Below are 25,459 nucleotides of genomic sequence, written 5' to 3'. Positions count from 1 at the left end.
TGTCATCACCAGTTAGCACATCGAAGACGTTGAAGAGCACAGATGCCCAACACGCTGCCTCACTGTGGAAGCACGCACGCTGGATGTCTTTGACCCACTTTTAGCCCCAATTTAAGCATGGCAAATCTGTAATTAACTCAAAAGGTTTGAGTACTGAGATGGTGAGCGTAACCCTTATTTCATGACGTTTTGGTCCCACTGGTGTCGTCGTTTTAAAGAGGGTCGTTTGACATGGAGGACACAGAGGAGCCCATTACCCACCTCGTGTTCATCTTTTGAGGTGCAATCCATATTCTGCAGCGAGAAAGAGAAGCTTCAACTCATTATACCAAAACCAATCCTTTTGAGGGTGGATAACCTCATTAGGAAGATTGTAGAAGTGCCTCAGTCCCTGTGAGTGTGCTCCAGACTAGTTTAGTCTAGCCTGAGTTGGACTGCTTTTTAAAGCTTCAAAGTTCGTTTGATCAGCAGACTTTAAGTGAAGGCTTTGACACAGATAGATTAGGAATGAATCACCGTCTGATTTGACGCTGCCATACACCTTGTAGTGTGTATTGTGTCTAAATGGCAGCAGTCATAGAATAGAAAGCAGGCAGGTCTGACAAAATGCGTTCACACACTTGCTACAGAAAGTGCAGTGTGATAACCTTTTTTGTATATAATTTCATTTTTAAACTTTTTTTATACTAAAAGCTAAACTAAATTATTATTATTTTTTTTTATCCCACGATTTTGTAACCCAGTTTTCTTTTCACCCAGTGCCAATTATCTAATGTAATCCTGGGCGCTACACTTCCTCTGCCAACCTGGGGGGGGCAGCGGACTGACCTCATGCCTCCTTCTATGCATGAGGAGTCCAAGCTGCTTCTTTTCACCTGACAGAGGGGAATTTCCCCAGCCGGACGTAGCACGTGGAAGGGACACGTTATTCCGACCAGTTCCTTCCCCCTCCATCAGGCGCCCCGGCTGGCCAGGGGGAGGTAGTTTTAGAGACCAGGATTACGGCATGTTTTTGTGAGGGTATCTACCCTAGGGGACACGGGGAGAACATGCAAACTCCACACAGAAAGGCCCTATCGCCAACCCCCGCCTCGGGTATGAGCACTGATGACGCGGAGGAGGGAACACTCCGCCAGTGCCCACAGCGTCCCCAGCGGGAATCGAACCCAGGACCTTCTAGCTGTGAGGCGACAGCACTACCAACTGTGCCCCCGTGCCCCTATATATAACTAAATTACTTAATTATAAAACACACTGTTAGTGTGGAACATTAAAGGAGAATTCCGGATTACCCTTTTTCTTACCTTAATCTGTTCTTATTATATCCAATATTTATTTATTTGATAGGGACAATGCTCATCAAAAGGAAAAAAAATAGAATATTCTTCTCTCGCCTGATATCATTGAGGTTGCGCTAGGACGTGTACACACATCCTATGTATCTGTCGATTGGATTCCCTATGACGTGTGGACACGTCGGATGGACGGAACCTGTTAATGATTATATCTGGTTTCAGTATTTATTGTCTCTATTATTAAGGTTATTGTAGAGGTCAATTTGTATTGGGGGTGGGGAGGGGGCGGTGCGGTGCGGGGGTCACGAGACATGGCAAAAGCAGTTCTGGGGGGGGTGCATACTTAGTTTAGACTATAGTCATTGGTTAGACATGGGTTAAGGTTAGGTTTTGGTGTGCTGCCCTGTGGGATGTTAGGTTTAGGGTGAGGGTTTGAGATAGGTTGTAGTTAGGTACAGGTTGTAGTACTGTAGGTAGGCCTGGAATTTCATCATTTTAGGGGCAAGGCCACTTGGCCTTTAGTGTGGTCAACATTGGCCAGGGCATCAATTAAAACAATGATTTTAAGTCCACGGTCATCATTATTTTAGCTTAAACATTGGTTCAGAACAGTGCTTCTTAAATAAATAATCACAGCTTTAAATAACAAAATATAAGTAGCTACTGTTGTAAAATATTGTAAACATGTCTGTAACATGGGGTCCCAGTGCAGAGATGAAAATCATAATGAAATGGCCTAGGACCCTGTCACCCTAGGGCCCTGTCACCCTTTAGGCTAATTCATATACATTTCATTTGGGGGTCCTTGAAATTAAAATGGCTGCGGATCAGTGGATTAAACTGTGAGTTAATTCACAGAAAATACAATGACAGACAGCCTACATTCATTTTTATAGCCCTATGTTTCTGTTATGCCTTGTTTGTTTTTGTTCTGCTATATTGTCACAACTGTGTGATATGTTTTTAATTTTTCAAAAGGTGCTTTATAAATAACATTTACTTACTTACTTACATAACTTTTGAATGAGGGCTTGGTTTAGAAAAGCCTATATTTTGTGCTAAAGTAATATATTGAATAACATATAAATAACATATAAGGCTAGACTGGCATAGCCTATGGCATTGTGGGGCTATAGGACTGAGCACTCTGGAGATAAGTCAAGTGTAAAAAGCATTTTGTACAAGTGTTTGCTTATGAACATTTACCACGTTATGTCCGCATTGATACAGAAATGAATGATTTTTAAGCGAGCGATGCGTGGTGTACAGTGTGCTTGGCTAGCGTTTGGCTAGCGATATTAGCTGTGGCCAGCTTTGGCTGTTTAAACAATTTACTCTGTCAACTAACGTAGCAGAGCGTGGTAAATGGTGGAGGAGTCCTGCAGTCTATGCTGTTGCGTGGTGTTGTTTTGTGAGTTTATATCCATGAAGACGAGTCACGTTGGTCTTAACACACGGGCTCTGTGTGATAATAATCTTGAAGCACCGCGCCAGCCGGGCAGAGTGTCAGTGAGTGAGAGGCTGAGCTGTCAGTGCGTGCATGCGTGCATGGAGCGGAGGAGGAGGGAGGCAAAAGAATCAAAACACTTGACAAATGCCAACACAACTACAAATTTGGGGAAAGTTACCGTAATGACTGGGAAATTGCACAGAGGAAAAACGGTAAAATGAACTTGCTGTGGGCGCCGGGCGGGGCACATGGGCACCACGGCCACTGTGGCTGTATGGGCATATCATTTTTCGAGGGGCACGCGGCCAAAGAGAGGGGCAACGACGGCCATGGCCGCCGTGGCCGCTGTGAAATTCCTGCCCTGGTTGTAGGACTAATGAGTGGTCTAACCAATGACTAGTCTACTCTAAACCAAAAACTGTCTAAACTAAGTACTGCACCCGTTCCGGGGGACCCCAGCCAAAAATGTTGAGAACCCCTGCAATAACGAGTGGTACAGGACGGTGACAAATGATAACATCCAGAGCGCATCGCATCTCCGACTCCGACCGTGCACGCTGGGTCTTAGGCTAAAATCGCTTATTTTAATCACTCGAAAATGATTTGTCTTTCATAATGAACAAAGTCGTTGCAGTGTTTTGTCCCAAAGGGGCTTCTGTAACAAGGCGAATGAGCCTATAAGACCCAGCGTGCATGCTCTGAGCTGCGGTCCGGTCTGACATTTTGTTTTCTTTCTCGCCTCTACCACTGGTTGTTGGATATAATAAGATCCGATTACGGTAAGAAAAGCGCTGGTCCGGAATTCTCCTTTAAATTATAATGACTAGAACTACATGTTCTGCTGCTGGACAGAGGAAGATGGATATGATATCGTGTAGCTCCAAAACCACCAAAAGAACACGTTCCAGTGGATCCAATGTAGAAATAATTGAATCCCAAGCTCTTTCTAATACTTTTTATTGGTTAAATATTCATAAAAACCCACAGACTGACTTAAATACATTAACTTTCTCTTTCAACATTTAAAAAAAAAGTAGTGAAAATAGCACAGCTACAAGCTACACGGTACAACAAAGTTTGTTTTATTGAATAAGCAGTTACAAGGTTTCTGCCTGACAGCGACGATGTGGCTCGTTGGGCTGTTTATCCATTGTTTGGATCTAATTGCTATGCATTCCACTAAATAATTCAAATTAAATTAGCAGCCAGTAATAGTTTTATTTCCAGTCAGGCTGGTTAATCTTACATAGAAAACCTCTGGGTACTCTTGAATTGAAACTACAGAACACTAACGTGCCTTTGCCTTGCCTCTCTAGAGGCAAGGCATGGTGTATGGTGTCTACACCATAATATATAGAACTTCACAAACAAAAAAATTGTTTATTTGGGCCAGAGTACATGCATGCATACAGTAAGAAAACGTGTGTGTGCGTGCGTGTACAGTATGTCCATTTCAGCACGGACGGTGGCACTGTTGGGCGGCTAGTGCTGTGTGACCTGGGGTTTGCACTTGAGTTCAGTACTTATATAACAATATAATAATATACTGTAGTAAAATTATATAATAATATAACAATAACAATATCAGCATAGTTGCCCCGCTCAGTTCACACAGGTGTGATTTATTTTAAATAAAATAATAATAATAATGCAAGATATTTTGCGAAATGTAAAAGACAATTGGGAGGTAATAAAACCAGTTTAAAAAGGTTTACCGGTAATATGTTTTTTTTTATGTACTGGGTGGAGGATGTTAAGTGTTTAACAGTCGTATATAGCCTCTGGCGAGAAGCTGTTGCACATTCTGGTTGTTTTTGATCTTATGGAGTGTCTTATAACGTTCTCTAACGTTCTTCTGCTGGGTGACAGGAGGTCAAAAGGTCCATGACGATGCAGGAGCTTTCCTCTTACATCTATCCGTCTAGATGTTCTGAATGGTGACTCCAATGGCCTTCTCAGCCACCTGCCATATAGCACGAAGTGATGCTGCAACTGGTTATGTAATAGGTAACTCGTTACTCGATAGGTAAATCAGTTTGTTCATGGGAACATAAGCAATACTAAATGTTGAGCCTGATTTATACGTAGTCGTACAACGGTGTATAATTAAGGCTTCAGAGTCTGTAGACCTCTGCTATGTAGATGAGGCCCGATTGTCCGGATACAGAATGTGTGTGTGGTGGGTGTCGCGTACTCATAGTGGCATGTGTATGTCCCCTCCATTCTAGGTCAGTAAGTGGCCCAGTGCACCCAGACAATCCCAGCCTTTGTGTGTGTCGCTGCCAGGCAGTGTACAGTACTGAATGGATGTGTGGGGACAGAGGCGTGTGAAAATCCCACCCTGGCCCACCTAGGGACAGTCAACTGTGTGTGTGATGGTGACAGAGAAAGAGTGAATGAGTAAATTTGTGTGTGTGTGTGTGTGTGTGTGTGTGTGTGTGTGTGTGTGTGTGTGTGTGTGTGTGTGTGTGTGTGTGTGTGTGTGTGTGTGTGTGTGTGTGTGTGTGTGTGTGTGTGTGTGTGTGTGTGTGTGTGTGTGTGTGTGTGTGTGTGTGTGTGCCTTTCTGTTCTTATGAGGACATTTGGGGTTTAAACTGTTTTGATGTTACTTTAAATAACAATTTGATGTTACTTTTTACGATTAGAGTTGATATGAAAGAGTGAATGTGGAAAGTCTTCACTTAGTAGTTGTATAATAATGTGAAAGTGTGTGCGTGTCTGTGTCTGTGTTTGTGCGTGCGAGGACATAGTGGCTTAGCAGGGAAACGCCACACTGTTCTCTGTGTTGGAACACAAAGTACTTTGTATGTTTTTAATTTCATTAACCTGGGAACTGACTGGCCTGACCCTGAGTGGGTCAGTGTCTGACTGTCTGTCCTAACTGTATCTCTGTATTGTATATATTACGTATGTCTTGACATTGTATTGTCTTGTGTGTGTCGGATGTCCTATGATTTAGTGTTGCACCGCTCTCGTGCATGGTGATCGCTTGTATCCCGTATGGTGATCGATGAACATAATTTGAGGTGCTGTGTCATAACTGTGTCATCTCATCCTGTGTGTAGTGTTGATCGATGGCCATAATGTGCCGCGCTGCGGCTGGCTGTATCATGTCATGTACTTGGAGTGTCACCTCATCTCGCGCATCCTGTTGTGTAAATGATGCATGTCATATCATAGAGTCATATTGTGTAGACCACGTGAGGACGTCAGGAGTCGGATGTGGAAGCCACATGCTGTGGTCGAACCCCAGCCGCGGTCCCCATTGTTCCCCACCACAACACAGGATGTGGTGTGTTGTAATCTGGGAGGTAGATGCACAGAAACACACGCGCCCACAACCACAGGACGCCATGTGTCCTCCTCGTCCACGAGAGACGAAACCCCGTAGGCAAAATGGTCATTGTGCTATTCCTCTGACCGGCGAGGATGTTATTTGTTTAGCCGGATCAACTGCCTCCTGTTGCTAAATAGAACAAAAGCCATGCTATAGTTCTTCAGGTACAATATTAATAACATTTCTATGAGACTCTGTAAGGTCTTTGTACTGGTTGGTGGTTAAATAAAGCCACTGTCTGTTTAGTAAAGACTTTATACAGGCACTATTATCCACCCAAGAAGTTATTAAGTTACAGAATTCTTTCATTAGCGTTGTTGAACCCAGTCTGTCTTTCTCTTTCTTAGAAAAGCCCACTGTTAATAAACTGCCTAGTTAAAGGACCATCCTTCTCCACTCCTCTATTCTGTGCTCTTCTCCATCTCTCTTCCCTCTCTCTCTCTCTCTCTCTCTCTCTCTCTCTCTCTCTCTCTCTCTCTCTCTCTCTCTCTCTCTCTCTCTCTCTCTCTCTCTCTCTCTCTCTCTCTTTCTTGTTTCCTTTCTCCCTCTCCCTCCAGCCCTCATCTGTGGGTCTGTGGCCCAGACTTTCCAGAGCATGTAGACATATGCCCCGCTCCTCTCTTAATTGGCTCTCTGTATTCATGTGGGGATGCAGAGAGAGGGGGAGAGAGAGAGAGAGACTGCAGGCAGCCCTTCTCTTAAAATGCCGATCCACAGCCAAGGAAATGGATGGATGGTTTGCTGATGGGCTGTTTATAACGCGGGGGTGTCACTGGATGCAAAGAGACCCTGAGCCATTGCAATACTGGAACAGGGGCAGAGACCCTGCCAGAGAGAGAGAGAGAGAGAGAGAGAGAGAGAACCTCGTGGGTTGGTGGGGGGCTGGGGGAAAATAGAAAGAGACAGAAGGGGTGAAACGGGGAGCAAAAAGGAGGGAGCTGAGAGGACAAGAACGAGACAGGCAGATGGGATCATCGTGCCAGAGAGGAGACACGGAGACACCCCTCCTCCATTCTGTTTCAACCTGCAGGCAGAACCTCTGAAACAAACAGCAGACTGTGTGAGAGAGGTCACAGAAGGTACATGTGCGTGTTACTCACAAGCCCCTCCTGTCAGGCTTCAAACCTGCGTCCTCCCAGCTTCTATCTCTAGTCTACACACAGCAATACAAAAGCCCCGCTTTGTTTACTGCTTTTGCCTGCCTAGTTTTTCTTTTGATTGTTGTCGAAGTTCTCATGGTCTCCCCTGGTGTACACTCATAAATACCACGCCTCTATTTTCATTCTATTTATGTATTTTTTATTTTCATTTGCTCCCTGCCGTTTGTTTATTGGACATTTTAGAATTGGAAGGCATCCAAAACACGGAACAAAATTGACAGGATGTTAGAAATGTTAGAATGATGGAATGTTCTAGGTCGCCTGCCTCTCAGGTGGTTTGACAATCAATGGAGATCAGAGTGGCTCAGTGACGTATTGGGCCAAGCTGCGTAGATCCGCAGGTGGCCCCTTAGCAGAGGGGAAGCGTTTCCAAGATACCATTCCATGGATGCTGTGATTCTGATGGCAGCCTGGAAACATGCTGAGAACTTTATTTTATTCTCTATTCTTTATAGCTCTCCCCTCCTCTCCTTCTGTTATTATCTTTTCTCTAGCTCGCCTCTCCTCATATGCATATGCTTATTTCCATTACAAATATGGGTAGGTGATTGGCAGGATCCAGTGTTTGAGTGTGACAGCTCTTGTTCATTGTAGTCGCTGGGCCCTCGGTGAGCGGCTGATGTTTAATGGCCACAGGGCACTGCGGTGGCGATGGGGCCCAGTTCTCTGTGGCTCCTTTTAGTGTTGACATCACTGCACAATGTATGGATGAGCTCCCACAGACCAGTGTTCCTCAGAAACTGTTGCAGGTCTCACATCAAGGGTCATGGGAAGATTAAGAGTGTGTGTGTGTGTGTGTGTGTGTGTGTGTGTGTGTGTGTGTGTGTGTGTGTGTGTGTGTGTGTGTGTGTGTGTGTGTGTGTGTGTGTGTGTGTGTGAGAGATGGGGGGGGGGGGTAACTTACCAATTAACCTATCACTTTAATATTATTAAATTCATGACAAATAAAATTACCAGTGGGAGGAGCAGAGTAGTAAAATAACCCTTGTCCTTGTAGCTGACAGAATGTGAAAAAGATAATAGAAAGGATATATATCAGCACAACCTGGAACTAAAATCAGACTAAACAACCGCTGAGGATAGAGACACCAGCACGGAAATACAGCAGTTCTAGTGCTGAAAATTGGGATTGGTGATTAATTAACGTGTGTGTGTGTGTGTGTGTGTGTGTGTGTGTGTGCGCGTGCGTGTGTGTGTGTGTGTGTGTGTGTGTGTGTGTGAGAGAGAGAGAGAGAGAGAGATAATTCTTTGGCAAACAGCTCGAACATAATGTCGCTCTCATGGACTCGTGGCATGGTATAGATATGGTAGATATAGACTACTCCGGGTGATCACAGGGTCAAAATTTACATTGTTGGTATAAAATACTTGACGAAGGGATGTATTCAGTGCTTAAAGCACCGCCTCTGGCGGTCATTCGGGACTCATAGAACCGTAGTTACATACGTAACCTTCGATTTAAAATATGGGCTGTCATCCACATTCCTGCTGATTGATTGACAAATGAAACTTGAGCAAACAACCTCCTATCAAGAGTGCCTCTTGATACATCAGCAGAATGTAGCATAGATGGATGGAAGGCAGCTGCAAGGTTGGCATATATATGGAATGTCTGAAATGTAGGCAGGTACATGTAAGCAGATAGCAGACAGACGTGCCCCGAGCTAGACCGGAAGGCAGATGAACATAATGCCAAAGGGAGAAAGGATACGTTAAGTTGACAGAACGGCTGCATGCCACTGATAGATTAAACAACATACAGTTAGCCAGAAAGTAGGCATTGGTATTTGATTAAAATGTCTATACAGTCAGACAAGAGGAGGTGTGTGTGTGTGTGTGTGTGTGTGTGTGTGTGTGTGTGTGTGTGTGTGTGTGTGTGTGTGTGTGTGTGTGTGTGTGTGTGTGTGTGTGTGTGTGTGTGTGTGTGTGTGTGTGTGTGTGTGTGTGTGTGTGTGTGTGTGTGTGTGTGTGTGTGTGTGTGTGTGTGTGTGTGTGTGTGTGTGTGTGTGTGTGTGTGTGTGTGTGTGTGTGTGTGTGTGTGTGTGTGTGTGCGTGCGTGCGTGCGCGTGTGCGTGCGCACTCTGCAAGAGTGGATAGGAAAGATGTATGGGGAGTTGGGGAGGGTGACAAACCCCAGCTGTTCAGCCTCTTAAGCTCATCTCCTTTTTCTCAAGTTTTTGTCAAGAGGCAATCTCAAAGAACACTTCCAATTGGATAGCCAAACTGTCCAATAACTCAGCCTAACAGAAGACATGTTATTTATAATGTTATTTTTTCTATTTTTGCAGAGCACTCATTTCTGAAAAGATTATTAGATATTTTTTAAAATACTTCTGTGAAAAGGTACCACCAAGGACCAAGCTGTATCTCGTCTTGTCTTTAAGGGCTTTTAAACAGGATCTGCAATGTACTAAGGGCTTAGGATTTCTATAAGACTGTACTGGAGTCCTACTATGGTATACTAAGACTATAATAATATATCTAATTTATATTGCACTTATCCAAACAAAGTTACAAAGTGATTTACATAAACAAATGGCAACAGAATGTATAGTATTTTTTATAATACTCAAATATGTACAATATAAAAGTATTACTAGAATGCATTGTAGTGGTTGTATACTGTAATATGCTATATTATACTTAAGGATTGATTGGCACTAGTGAGACCCTTATGGGCCTAATTTGTGGAACATTCCTGTTATGCATCTATTATGGACTTTGTTCTATCCTATTTTTTATCCCACGATTTTGTAACCCATTTTTCACCCCTGTGTCAATCATCTAATGTGATCCTGGGCTCTACACATCCTCCACCAACCTAGTCCCCATATATGGGGGACAAGGGGAGAGCAACGGACTTGAACTCATGCTTCCTTCATGCCTGAGTGTCCAAGTTGCTCAATATTATGGACTTTGACATGTATATTTTAGATTTTGCCCTGTGGCGGAGTGCCTCAGAGAGGAGTGGATTAAGAGACGGCAAGCTACTTTGATTAGTGTTCCAAATCTGTGCTATAATACTATTATACTGTTGGACACGTACACAAATTATTGATGAGAAGTTCCTTTTTATGCCCACCCCCACCTCAGTCCATCCTGTTCCACTCACGCGTGCTATCCGTGCGTTGGGAATTCCAGTTACCTGTGTCATAGCTGGCTCATGCTATGACAAAGATTGGGAGGCAGGAGACAGCGCAACAGTATAATAAACTGTATTTATTATATATATAAGGCTAGACAATAACTTAAATGAACTGAACTATAACATAATGAAGCAACAGGTATGAGGTGTGGAGTCAGTGAATCAGTGGTGTAGGTGTGGTGTATGGATGGGTGATACATGGTGTGGTGCATGTGTGGATGGAAAGAATAATCAAACATAAATGAACAGCAACATGGAGGCTAGTGCAGGGAGTTGAGGCAGCAGGTCTGCCTCCTCTGGATCTCTCTCCTCAACTGGGGTGAGTGTGGCATTTATAGCCTCTGGGAGACACCGGGCCCAGGTGCTCTCCCATCAGCCATCAGGCCAATGATGCCCTACCCAGGCTCACCTACAGGATGACAGTTAGGCAGGCAGGCAGGCATATTCTATTCATATGTGTGGGGCATCACACCTGATGTAACACAGCTCACAAAAACATGCAGTAATCCTGGTCTCTAAACTACCTCCCCCTGGCCAGCCGGGGCGCCTGATGGAGGGGAAAGGAACAGGTCGGAATAACGTGTTCCTTCCACGCGCTATGTCCGGCCGGGGAAACTCTCCCCTGTCAGGTGAAAAGAAGCAGCTTGGATTCCTCATCCAGTCCGCTGCCACCCCAGGTTGGCAAAGGAAGTGTAGCGCCCAGGATTACATTAGATAATTGACACTGGGTGATAAAATGGGTTCCAAAATCGTGGGATAAAAAATAAATAAATAGAATATATGGAATGTCATGGTTCTGAAATATAACCATATATGGAGATCTAAGGGTTTGAGGTCGGATGTAGCCAATATTGATGACATCAGGGATCTCCATATGGGCTTAACTGCGACAGCAGGTAGCATTTACAGTACTATGACTTCAGGGTCTCCACATCTCCATCCCTGATGATGTCACATGATGTCATGAGACCTGGGCACCATATATGGTGCCTGACACACTACTAACTGACCGATATTAATACTTTTAGTTACTCCACTGCGCCCTCTACCGATATTGCCCAGAGAAAAACCTCATTAGAAAGATTCGTCCGGTGAAAACAATCCCTTTCTGGCCAAAAAGTGTGGTGGGGGGCTCAGAGTGCGTCCACTTACTCCACTAAGGAAAGTAGTCTTTCTAATTTCACAACCCGTCTTTGTGTTGGTGAGTAGGTAAAACGTTCTTTATTCCCGCTACAGAAGAGAGGCTCGTCTGCATTTCATGCGAGAGCTATAGACGCCATCGGTTCCATAGCCTTAATGCAGGGTATAATTAGCATCAGGGCTATGGACCAGATCTAAGTTAACCTGTATTGGAAACTGGAAATACTCAAATATGGTACAAATTCCACAAAATTGTAGTTAAGTACAGTGCTTGAGTAAATGTACTTAGTTACTTTCCTCCACTGCCTGTACTGTATGTGATACCTGACTTCATGTCTGAACAACCATACTGATACTAAAACTCTCACACACTGTATTCAGAACATAGATCAAAGAGGGAGTTGTGACTCGTGCGAGCTCTGAATGGTTCAGTGTCTCTCCTCTGAAGTAGAATGCCCCAAAGTCGTATGGCCCACCTTTTCAGTGGATCTGCAGGGGAGTTCTGCTGGAGATCTTCTCTCTGAACTCACTTTGTCAAATTAGATGCCGTCAACCTCCTGCCAAGAGATGTAACAGAATATTTAGGGCTGTGTTTCATACATTTTTGACGTCTAGAATTAGATTGGGCACAATCTTGTTTTGTGTATTGTCTCCCCCGTGTGAGCTTGGTCTCCCTCTAGTATTCATAACTATATATGACTGTATGATTATGTGCAGTGGTAGCGAGTAAGAGTATGTGAGCAAAATGCGAATCTGTGATTATCTTTGCGAGTTAAGCCTGTGTGTATCCCTTGAGGTAGGTGTGTGTGTGCGTGCGTGCGTGCGTGTGTGTGCGTGCGTGCGTGCGTGTGCGTGCGTGTGCACTGTTAGTTGTGATGATGGTGGTGATACAGCCTATCCCCATTAGTGTTAGCCTAGATCTGTCAGAGCTCTGTCTGGTTGCTTGGCAGGCCCTCAGAACTGCTACGGCTAATGCTGCCTGCCGGAGGAACAATGGGATGGACACACACACAATGCATATCCTCCCTAGCAGCATAGCTGTCTCTCATACATCGATACCGTGCGTACGCACCTCACCTCAGCGCCTGTAAAAACACATTGATCTGAACGTACTCGTATTGTACATCCGTACATTCATCATCATCATCACACAGTCAGTCGGCAGAGGATTCTTTATTGTGGTTTCATCTTGATAACTAGGCTGATGTTATAGCTGTGACCCTATAGTAAACGGAGGAGCATTAACTATTTAGGATGACCCAAATAACCAGTCATGTAGCACTGCTCTCTAACCTCCTTGGTTTGTAAATAACCAGTCATGTAGCACTGCTCTCTAACCTCCTTGGTTTGTAAATAACCAGTCATGTAGCACTGCTCTCTACCCTCCTTGGTTTGTAAATAACCAGTCATGTAGCACTGCTCTCTACCCTCCTTGGTTTGTAAATAACCAGTCATGTAGCACTGCTCTCTAACCTCCTTGGTTTGTAAATAACCAGTCATGTAGCACTGCTCTCTAACCTCCTTGGTTTGTAAATAACCAGTCATGTAGCACTGCTCTCTACCCTCCTTGGTTTGTAAATAACCAGTCATGTAGCACTGCTCTCTAACCTCCTTGGTTTCTAAATAACCAGTCATGTAGCACTGCTCTCTAACCTCCTTGGTTTGTAAATAACCAGTCATGTAGCACTGCTCTCTACCCTCCTTGGTTTGTAAATAACCAGTCATGTAGCACTGCTCTCTAACCTCCTTGGTTTCTAAATAACCAGTCATGTAGCACTGCTCTCTAACCTCCTTGGTTTGTAAATAACCAGTCATGTAGCACTGCTCTCTACCCTCCTTGGTTTGTAAATAACCAGTCATGTAGCACTGCTCTCTACCCTCCTTGGTTTGTAAATAACCAGTCATGTAGCACTGCTCTCTAACCTCCTTGGTTTGTAAATAACCAGTCATGTAGCACTGCTCTCTAACCTCCTTGGTTTCTAAATAACCAGTCATGTAGCACTGCTCTCTACCCTCCTTGGTTTCTAAATAACCAGTCATGTAGCACTGCTCTCTAACCTCCTTGGTTTGTAAATAACCAGTCATGTAGCACTGCTCTCTACCCTCCTTGGTTTGTAAATAACCAGTCATGTAGCACTGCTCTCTAACCTCCTTGGTTTCTAAATAACCAGTCATGTAGCACTGCTCTCTAACCTCCTTGGTTTGTAAATAACCAGTCATGTAGCACTGCTCTCTAACCTCCTTGGTTTGTAAATAACCAGTCATGTAGCACTGCTCTCTAACCTCCTTGGTTTCTAAATAACCAGTCATGTAGCACTGCTCTCTAACCTCCTTGGTTTCTAAATAACCAGTCATGTAGCACTGCTCTCTAACCTCCTTGGTTTGTAAATAACCAGTCATGTAGCACTGCTCTCTACCCTCCTTGGTTTGTAAATAACCAGTCATGTAGCACTGCTCTCTAACCTCCTTGGTTTGTAAATAACCAGTCATGTAGCACTGCTCTCTAACCTCCTTGGTTTGTAAATAACCAGTCATGTAGCACTGCTCTCTAACCTCCTTGGTTTCTAAATAGCCAGTCATGTAGCACTGCTCTCTAACCTCCTTGGTTTCTAAATAGCCAGTCATGTAGCACTGCTCTCTAACCTCCTTGGTTTCTAAATAGCCAGTCATGTAGCACTGCTCTCTAACCTCCTTGGTTTGTAAATAACCAGTCATGTAGCACTGCTCTCTAACCTCCTTGGTTTGTAAATAACCAGTCATGTAGCACTGCTCTCTAACCTCCTTGGTTTGTAAATAACCAGTCATGTAGCACTGCTCTCTAACCTCCTTGGTTTCTAAATAGCCAGTCATGTAGCACTGCTCTATTCACCTTTTTCATATGGCCCATAAGTCTTTGCGTTTGTGTGTGCATAAGTTCCTCTTTCTCTTGCTGTGTTGCCAGTTTTGCAAGAGAAACAAGTGACCAGGTCTATGAAAACAACCACAAATGAAAATAGCTGATCTACAAGCTCTAGTCTAAGCGACACATCGTGAGGTTGTACATCTGTTATTTAAAAACACATTGAGAATAAATTGAGATATTTTGAATATTTTTTAAACATTTTAATAAAAAAGGCACAAAATATGTTCAATAATTTATTTGCATTGACTTTACAGAAAAGTCAAAGGTTGCTTATAATAAGCAGACATGGCAACACGGCCTGAAGGAAGCAAAGCACACACACAAGGAGCCCCAGTGCCTTGGCGGGGAAAAACGTGAATACCCTCCTTGGTTTGTAAATAACCAGTCATGTAGCACTGCTCTACCCTCCTTGTTTTGCAAATAACCAGTCATGTAGCACTGCTCTACCCTCCTTGGTTTGTCGTTTCTTTTGCGGCTCCGTGAAAACAAACAGAAAACTGGGGAGTGGAGAGCTGGGGATGAGGAAGCAAATCATAAGCTGAGTCTCCAACCCATGATGTCAGATTACAGATTTAGCATGGTACCCAGTTCCTTTATGGAATTGCATTTGTTTTGTATGTACTGGATTTCTTTCACTTTGACACATTTTTCATGCTGGATGATTACATAACAGCATTTATACTCAATTATACTGCTCATTGGGCTGTACAGTACTTGTGTCTCAAAATAACCACACAAAGTGGTGTTATGGATTTTCATTTACACCAGGGAAAAATCGGAAAAGACGTAGGCCTGTCCTGTGCGTGACTTACACAGAAAATGTAGCATTTTTATTTCAAGGCCTTGCCCCACATTCTCCTCAAGTTCTGGAGCTGTAAGCAGGGGCATGGACGAGAGATAACATTCCCCCTCTCCGCTCTCCATTATGAATGATAACGTTGCTTCTAATTATTATCTCCGCCATTAATTTGCTGTGACACATGGCCTCGCGCCATACACCCACCCATCCAAGCAGCCAGCCTGCCAGTTGGCTTCCAGCTCTAAGCCCTGTGTAGTGCCCAAGCGCCCAACTGCCTCACAGTAAAGCAACTGTGGTGAGGGGAATATTGAGCTAGATTCTGACGCCCTGAGTCCTGACAACTCAAATTTGTTATCATTTTATACAAATGATCTTCCTTTCTGCTTTACTTCCTTCCTTCACCCTTGGTTTGTTTTTCCTCTAGCTCCCCTTGCCCCCCCTGTCTCATGATGATTCATGGTGGTGCAGCTGGACCAGTAGCTTTGTTAATTTGTGCCATTCCAACATTCAGCATGATGGCACTGAGTGTACTTTGCTGCAAGGCTCATCCCTTCAGTCCGGGTTGTCCTGCCATTCAGCCTGCGTGCCGCCGATGGCGTGACAGCATTATGATGTTAATAGCGATACAGCGACGGCTGCCCTTCATGGTTTCTCAGTTTAATCTTCACCAACTTGAGTGATAAGAGAGAAGAGTGAAAATGTAAGAGTGAATGTGTCATAAAAATGGAAAGTCTCAAACGGAGTTGATGTTTAAGGCATGACTCTGAAAGAGGTAGCCATCTACAGTATAAGAAGGTCTCTGTGTCTGTCAGGAGCTACTGTACAGTATAATCAAACAAACGGCCAGACCTATAAATGCCAGATTGCCAAATTATTGTCCTCACTGTCACAAGGTTAATGTAATCTCACTAATTCCTTTACACATACAATATATTTGAATACATTTATAAATCCAGAACTTTTATTTTATACATGAAGCCACACTGTGTCACATATTATGCAAACAGGAGGTAGCCTATTATATATTTATATGCCCGTAAGCAAGTACTGCATCATGCAATTGACTTTACTGAGAGGTCTGCCGTGGTTCCTGTGATAAAATGGATCAAACCAGGTAAAAGTTAACCTTGCAGAGAGTGGAAGGGTTTTCTTCTTTTTTTTTTGTTATTTTTGAGAGGCGCTAGCCCCTCCTATATTCAGGTTTAATGTTTGATTTTAGTTCAATGTTTGTTTTAAAAACACCATTGACAATGAAGGGAAAATGTACTCATATTGTCTCTTTATTGTTAACGGCATTGGTTTGTGTTGGCACTGTTTGTTTGACCTTTATTCTTTTGCCTTTTTTCTGCCTTTATTTGATAGTGCTGACAGGAAATGGGAAGAGAGATGGGGAGTGAGTGGCTCAGGGGTATAGTGACCGGATACCCCAGAGTTAGTGTCGAAGTGTCCTTGAGCAAGACTGAACCCCAAATTGCTCCCGATGTGCAAGTCGGTGCTTTGCATGGTTTCCTCTGTCATCGGTGTATGAACGTGTGTATGAACAGGTGAATGTAATGCACAATCTCTGTGGCGCTATATAAATGCACCATTTACCATTTTACGAGCGACACCCAGCAAAGGTCGTCGGGATTCGGAGTAGAACCCGCAAACACGCTGTCAGGTTGGATTAGCAGCCTAGGTGCCCGGAACCGTTAGGCCGGCCTGAGCCAGTGGAAGGGTTTTCTCACTGAGTTGTTGCCTGCTGCTGATGGATCCGTCTCAGTGACTGGTACTATAGTATACATTATGTGTCCGCTCTGACTGGACCCAAGAGCAGGAATCATTGGTGAAAGCAGACCAGAAGCTGCCTGCATGGCGTGTTGTGGGATGAGGCTCACACTGTGCTCTCATCTCTGCTCGTCGCATTTGCTCTATGCATGTCCATTTTGACCTCCTTGTTTGTTGAATGTCTGTCTGTCTCTCTCTCTCTCTCTCTCTCTCTCTCTCTCTCTCTCTCTCTCTCTCCTGTACTACTTTAACCTTTTCCCCGTCTCTGTCACTACAGGCTCGGGAGAATGTCTTTGTTGAGTTCAGCCACCAGGAGCTGCTTGACTTCTACAACAAGGTATTGTGTGTGTGTGTGTGTGTGTGTGTGTGTGTGTGTGTGTGTGTGTGTGTGTGTGTGTGTGTGTGTGTGTTAGGGCATTAAGCAAGTTTACTAGTCGACTAGTTTACTAGGCGTGCCATAGTTCAGGGGACATTATAATATGTATTTGGGTTGAAAATGTACATTAACTCCTCTTGGACACAGACGGGAGATACTGTCAAACTCATGGCACGATACCACTGCAGGAGACAGACGAAAAATTATGTGTTTGCAGAATGCTTAATAAACGTACGCAGTACTGATCACATTTTATTACACTCATAGAGTCGACCAGGGTTCCCCAATATACAGTATATATTATATATATATATATATATATATTTTTTTTTACTTTGTTGTGAGCTTAGCTTACCATAATCCTTAATCATATTCTATCATATTCAAGAGCTTTTGGAGATAAATGAGACTCCAGTCACGTTACTGCAGGAGAGGGCTGTGGGGTGTGTGCACGCTTTATATCAAATATGAAACGGTTTATGTTACACGACTGATCCACCCAGGTGATGGCAATAATACTAATCACCACAGTCTTACCGTGCATTACATGAAAACTCCTGTCAGGCGGTTGTAAGTTGATTCAGGAAAGTCTGGATGGCAACCGAGGAAGGTCGGAGATGCTGGAGAGACAGGAAAGACTGTCACACTGTGAACTCTGTGACACTATAACCAAACATTGCTGATCCACAAGCTCTGGCAGTGATTAACTACAAACCTTGGCCGTCTCCTTTCCATGGATCAACGCCTCTCAATGAGAGGCTCTCATCTACATTCTGCCCTTCATATAGTGGAGTTAATGTTATGGTTATGATTTGAACTGTGATATTGAAGAGAAAATAATAATGTTAATTGGAACATGATTTTTTTACACTAACGCCTATCGTCCATGCTGGCAGAGATCTGTGTTATGACGTAACTCCCCCAGTGAAAGAAGATGATGGGACAGAGGCTTTTACTCCAATAATGGTCTTTTATTAAAGTCTAAATAACAGAACTCATAAAATAAATCTCTTCATCTCTGCAAACCACACAAAGACAATTATGCAGGCACTTTCCATTGTTGTAATTACTCTCTCGTGCATGGTAAATCTTGATCATAGATGGCACTACTTCCCACCGTCCCCTGGCAATCGAGATTTATTGTGGCCACAATTCACAATATGAAAATAGGATTATCGAAGCATATTTTACCAGTATAAATAATGATACAAATAGAAATATTTATACATTAAGAATTAATACATTTGTCACGTTTTTAGGCCAGGTCTGAGGTCCCTGGGAGCCCTGGTACATGCGTACATGCGTGCATGTATGCGTGTTGGTGGGGAGGTTGAACTTGCATGTTTTATTGCATGACATTAGATGTCTCCAAAGGCTAATTTCTGCCTGACTGCTACTGTGACATCCCATTCCTGTGTGTGCGTGCGTGCGTACGTGCGTGCACGCGCACATCTTTTCTCTTAACACAATCTCAACCTCTGTGTTTTCTTCCAGCTCGAGATCGTGCAAGGGCAGTTGGATTCCCTCACTTGATGCCTGGTGCTCATTGTACACGTACACACACGCACACGCACGCACGCACACACACACACACACACACACACACACACATGCACTCATGCACGCACAACATGCTCTAATTGTGTGGCTGACAGCTATGCCAGCTGCTGAAAGAGTCCTGTGACACTATAAACATTCTTTGAGGAGCCGATTTTATAAAAGAAGCCATCTACATAATTAATTGCGAGGCAGCAACTTCATGGCAACATGAGCTCCTTTTGATGTGCCGTCTGTCTTTATAATGGGAACATCTCAACTGGAGGAATATGAGCATCATTTCAGCTTTTCTGATGGATCACAAAGCTTGAACTCTACTTGATTCATATGACTGTGTCCAGTGCCAAAATATAGCTGATCTACAAGCTCACAATGCTGTTGTTGCCTTGTGAGACATGACATAACGTGTGGGACACCATCACGTATAAATTAGCCATCATTGTCTGTGTCTTAAATTAGTCGGGATGCAGTGAGATTTTAATATAGACCGTGCTTACTACCTGTCCATTTGAAATGTAATTTACTCTTACGAAACTGTTCATCTCTACCATAGAGCAGGTGTTCTCAACGTTTGGCTGGGGACCCCCGGACATGCTTTGGCCATGTATCGCGACCCACGCCCCGCCCCACCTCCCCACCCCCAATACAAACTGACTGCAGAAATAACCTAAATAATAAAGAAAATATATCATAAACTAGAAAAAGTGCCCTTCTGGGCACAGGTCTCCACCAGGATGAGCAGATGTGAAGAATTCCAGGCAAAGGTTTTTCCTTGGCCTCTAGGGAGTTGGTATACAAAGTTATCCACAGATCCGTGCAGTTAGAGGTAAAAACACTTTTCGGCCAGTTATAGCGCCACCTTGAGGCTGAGTTGAAATTGTTCATGTGGCATTTCGTCCTCGGCCTAGTGGGAATGTGGGTGCACAATTTCACGGAAATGGACGCTGCGTTGAGGAGTTGTGGTGATTTGTACAAAGCGGGCTACTCCTGAAAACTGTAGGAGCCAATCGTGGCCAATCAGGATGGAATATGAGAAATCAAACAAACCTGTCTTGATCACATGACTATGGAGATCATGTGTACCGATTTGCGTGAAATTTGGATAAAATCTGAAGGAGTAATAATAGAAAATGTGTTTTACATATGTCGGCATCCTGGTGGCGCTATAAAGAGCAGATGTGAAAAATTCCAGGCAAAGGTTTTTCCTTGGCCTCTAGGGAGTTGGCATACAAAGTTATCCACAGATCCGTGCAGTTAGAGGTAAAAACACGTTTCGGCCAGTTATAGCGCCACCTTGAGGCTGAGTTGAAATTGTTCATGTGGCATTTCGTCCTCGGCCTAGTGGGAATGTGGGTGCACAATTTCACGGAAATGGACGCTGCGTTGAGGAGTTGTGGCGATTTGTACAAAGCGGGCTACTCCTGAAAACTGTAGGAGCCAATCGTGGCCAATCAGGATGGAATATGATAAATCAAACAAACATGTCTTGATCACATGACTATGGAGATCATGTGTACCGATTTGCGTGAAATTTGGATAAAATCTGAAGGAGTAATAATAGAAAATGTGTTTTACATATGTCGGCCTCCTGGTGGCGCTATAAAGAGCAGATGTGAAAAATTCCAGGCAAAGGTTTTTCCTTGGCCTCTAGGGAGTTGGTATACAAAGTTATCCACAGATCCGTGTAGTTAGAGGTAAAAACACTTTTCGGCCAGTTATAGCGCCACCTTGAGGCTGAGTTGAAATTGTTCATGTGGCATTTCGTCCTCGTCCTAGTGGGAATGTGGGTGCACAATTTCACGGAAATCACGCGATGTGTTCATGATTTGCAGCATTTTGTTTGAAACTGAGCACTCCTGTGAACTTTGGAAGCCAATCTTAACCAATCAGGATGGAGTCTGAGAAATCTGAAAGACTGGTTTCGTTGAATGGCTCTAGAGAGACTGTGTACCAATTTGCGTGATGTTTGGACAAAATCTGTAGGTGTACTGTGCAAAAACTTGTTTTGCACAAAGCGGCCTCCTGGTGGCGCTATAACAGGCCGTTCTGGAAAGTTTGGGGCAGAGGTTCATCGTGCAAAACATACTCTCCCCCCATGCCTTCGGCCTGGTGGAGACAATTAATACTGAAACCAGATATTATCATTAAGAAAATGTATGCATGTACTATGTGTACTATGTAAACTCTTCATTTCCATTTTCCAGCCATTCAATTGCAAATAAATAATAATTTGGGGACCCCCCCCAAAATAATTTGGCCCATTTGACCCACTGGTTGAGAACCCCTGCCATAGAGGACAGAAGCATCTTGCATACTGGTGGCCCCAATGAAACTAAACTATACTAGAGCCTGAAATGTATTAGCTTCTCTGACAATTGTGAGACTTAACCGTTTGCCTACGCCCAAGGAAATGTCAATGAGGCCATAATGAAATGTCAATATGCCACTCAGGATGAAAATAAATCGGTCCACTCTGTAGCCCCGAGAACGAATTGAATGTCTGCGAGATTTCAATAAAATGTCGAGGTGGAGGTGAAATCGGTCCATGTTGTTATGTTGTGAAGGCTCATTATTTCTCATCAGCGCCAACCTGGTCCACTGGTTCACCAGATGGGATTTCTTGGAGGCACAGAGCACCTCTAGTTTTCTTGTAGGAGTGTGTGTAGTCTATGTGTGTGCACATGTGCATCCTTGTGCATGTCTCTCCTCCATCCATGTGTACTATACAGTATACAGTGTCTATTGCGCATCTGTACGGTATTTATACGTGCAATCATGCATGCTAGCTTTGTGTGTCTGTCTGTCGATAACTCTGCATGCTTTATTGTGTGTGGGTGTGCGTCTCTGTTCGTGTGTGTGTGTGTGTGTGTGTGTGTGTGTGTGTGTGTTTTGTTTCTCTCAGTCTCTGTAGAGCAGTAAAGAAAGGTTAACAGATTCCCAGCTACCCTTCATTCTACCTGGTACTGTTGCTGAACCCAGCACCATTCAATATGATCCCCTAACAACTGGATCTCCTCTCTGATTGTATCTACAGTATCAGTGCTATTGAAGCTGTAACATTATTATAGGATTTCAAGCTTCACTCAGTGTAGCTAATTCTTTCCCAGCATTCCCTTGAAACCTGCGATTTATATTCCCTGGTAAGCATTCGCCTTGATATGGAGTTCAGCGGTTAGTAAGATTTGACATAACCAAATGTTTGCTTAGCATTGTTGCCGGCTCTCCCAATAAACCTGTTACTGATGATGCTGTGGTTTAACCAATTAAATAAGGTTTATGTGGGCCCATTAATATTCAGCTTTGGTTTGGAGCTCTAAAAATGTTATATGTGGACTATATTTTGGTCACTATGAGTATGCTAACCTATACAGTGTACGTCTTGGTCGGTATACTGGCAGCACTACACTTATGACGTTGATCAATCACAATGTTGCGTGAGTTTCACCTGTTATTTCTGCATCTATTTATTCTACTAGACATTAGGGATGGGAATTATCGGTTAAGAAATTCTTAACTGTGATAACTATTAACATCCCTACTAGGCACAACTACACACCGGCTTGTCTGTGCTGCTACTTGGGAATGATACCTACAGTAGCATAGGTTCCAGCTACTCACTGGTTTTCTGAACCGCCTCTGCTATTTCTTTTTTGGTCAATCATAGTACTCCTTCAAAGAAGTCTCAAAAAGGCAGGGTTGTTGTTGCCACAGCTGAACACACTTTTCCTCTGTTTCGGAGGTCTACCTGACAGCAGAAGGAGCCTACCTCTTTCTCTTCGCCTTCGGCAAGTTTATTGTGTGCACCTGGGTAGTGGGCACCATGCCATATTTTGGTTATTCTTTTGTTCAACAAAATGAACAAATTATAGCAGTTCTCACAGCAGGCAGGAAAAAAATCAGACTTTTCGTTGTGGTGCTGTGGGGCGACATGTTAGTCGCTCCTGACATTCATATTCAGGCCTGGTTCTAGAAATATGTCAGCAACGGTAAAATAGGGCTGATATCGGGCTGAATTTGTGTAGTGTGTAGTTAGTATGATGCCAGCATTACAGTACAGTAGAGAACAATATAACAAACACTTCCACATTTGTGTCCTCTAGCAAGGTGGTAATGTGCCATTGCTCCGACTGCTCATTAGTCCGACCATTTCTAACCCTTACCTAACCATAACCACACGCGGAAGCCACAGGGTGAGTCTTAATCACATAGTCGGACTAACGGGATGTCAGACTAATGCTCAGTCCCCAGTGAGGTAGCCTATATACTTCATTCCTAATGACTCTGGTCACTAGCCAAATGCTGTGGGTTTTCTGTGATCACAAGTATGAAAATGAACATGCTTTGTGGGCCTTCCACCATGTTCACAAAGTCAGCGTTTAGTAGAAACATCTCTCATTTAGCTGAATCTTGGCAAACAACTTTCCATATGGCTTTGCTGCTGTTACTTTGTACCTAGCAGCTGTGTTAATAGTATAGTAGGTACACACAGACACACACACGCACACACAATTGCCCATTGTAAAATGGACGACTTGGTCTCAAATTTCTGTTTTTACATCTGCCTTCCACACGGCAGAACAAGAAAGATAAGCCACTGAAAAAGAAATATACCTTTAAAACCATCATCCACGTGAACCTTACAGCAGTACACATGCAAACAAACAGACATACTCAAGTTGGAACATTTGGACCTCACAAGATGGTACAAGCAGTGATCACACTCACACATGACGAACATGAAAATGTAATTTATCTTTAAATTTATCTTTAAATCGTATCCATTTTAAATCGAAAATTCTCCTCACTTTATGAAATGCCCTTGTCCTGGCTTTTGTGTGCCCTCTTGATTTTGTTGTGTTTTTTTCTTCTCCTGCCATAGTTTTGCAAATTACCGTGAGATGGTAGACATTTTCACCAATGATTGGAAGTTGTGCGCAATACTTGCACAACTACAGTATGAACCCAGTGGGCCTGATGGGAGTGATATAATGAAATTGAAAAGTTATAACTCTTACTCTGAGTCTGATTTACACACCTGCTACAGACATCCATCTATCTTAACGATGTTTTGGAAAAACATTTTAGATAAATAGGTCCAGTGTTGATATTTTATTTGGTTTACAATGGTTCTCAACATTTTCCACATTAAGGCCCACCTTTTCATCAATACAACTTATCAAAACCCTTTTGGTGTACCAATTTATTTATTAAACGTTTAACCAAACTTGAATGCGTTAGGCCTTAAATTGAATCACTGGTGCTTTGTAAACGCTGCTCTGGGGTTTCAATGCTCTGGTACAATTGTGGCGAACTTGCTGCATATCTTTTGTTAAATGTGTTTGAAACTGAATAGTAAGGGGGGGGGGGGTGGCCTTGTTGCAAAAGAGTGGCACTGTACAGATTTGGACGTGAATGTCTGTCCGATCGTCATAAAATCTTTAATACAGGTGTGAGAAACTGATTTCTAGAGCTTTCAACTTCTAACACTTTGTGTTGGCTTGCATGCCTGAATCGCCGCTTTGTGGAAGTTTCTTTTTTCCATCTAGTCATTGCACACATGCATGATTTTTAAGGGAATAGGTCAAATGCAGTGCGTGATTAGGCACACCTAAAAGTGTTCTCAAAATAACTTGTGCTCACGGCCAAATTATTCCCCAGAATTTATAAACCGAGATCAAAATCAAATTCCGTTTCCCGTGATATGATTGTGTATTCTATTCCAAAAATCACTGATTTTCCGGCATGCCCAAAAAGAATGCAGGTTACCCTCTTCCATCTGACACTTCCAACAATATGGGTTTTCCTTCACACCCAAATCCTATTCCAAAACTGTTTTTCTTTTAAGATTAGTTTTTTCTGCCTTTATTGATAGTTTCAAGTGAAGCTTGACATAGGAAAGAGGAGGGGAGAGACATGCAGCAAGGGTCGTCATGTGCGGGACTTGAACATGCAACTCGCTGTCAGGCCAGAGCCTATATGTGGCATGCACCTGGACCACTAGGCCACAGGACACCCATTCCAGACACCATCTTTGTCCCCTCACTGTCAGAAAGCATAGAGTAATATATAGAAGTCTCATCATGTCCATTATTTTTGAGGGGCGCTAGCCCCTTCCTATACACAGGTTTAATGTTTGTCTTTAGTTCAATGATTGTTTTGTAAACGCATTGACAATGAATGGAAAATTTACGTCATCATAATGTATCATTTACGTCATATTGTCTCTTTATTGTTAATGACGATTAATGTTTGTGTTTGCACCGTTTCTTTACATCGCCATTACATCACCTAATCAACATGAGTCAGAACTAAAAAACATTGCAAGGATGCAACTGGGACGTATCCTCAGTGATGTATCCCAAGGTCATCGGGGTTTCGGGTCTTCCAACATCATACCCCTCACTCGGGTGACCCAGCCGGGGTGATCAAGTCCAGACTTACGTCCCAGTAGCTACCCTCGGTCAGTCCCATTAGGGAAAAACCAGGGACACACAATCCGCTGCTTCAGAACTACTCTGCCTAGTCCCTCCG

General features: G+C 43.4%; 1 protein-coding gene across 2 annotated transcripts in view; it reads left to right on the top strand.

Annotated features, from left to right (window-relative positions):
* commd10 (COMM domain containing 10) overlaps positions 1-21,472 on the top strand; it is a 65,247-nt gene extending 43,775 nt beyond the window's left edge. For both annotated transcript variants that reach the window (XM_083785044.1, XM_083785043.1), the window contains exons 6-7: positions 17,273-17,332; positions 18,866-21,472. In XM_083785044.1, coding sequence (XP_083641170.1) covers positions 17,273-17,332; positions 18,866-18,904 — 99 coding nt within the window. In that variant the 3' untranslated portion in view covers positions 18,905-21,472. The remainder of the gene's footprint in view (positions 1-17,272; positions 17,333-18,865) is intronic.
* The last annotated feature ends 3,987 nt before the right edge of the window (positions 21,473-25,459 follow it).

Source organism: Protomyctophum parallelum (assembly GCF_964188405.1).
Source record: "Protomyctophum parallelum genome assembly, chromosome: 15".
Classification (NCBI taxonomy): Eukaryota; Metazoa; Chordata; class Actinopteri; order Myctophiformes; family Myctophidae; genus Protomyctophum; species Protomyctophum parallelum.
The sequence above is the reverse complement of the archived record's forward strand: the minus strand, read 5'-3'. Positions and strand labels throughout refer to the sequence as shown.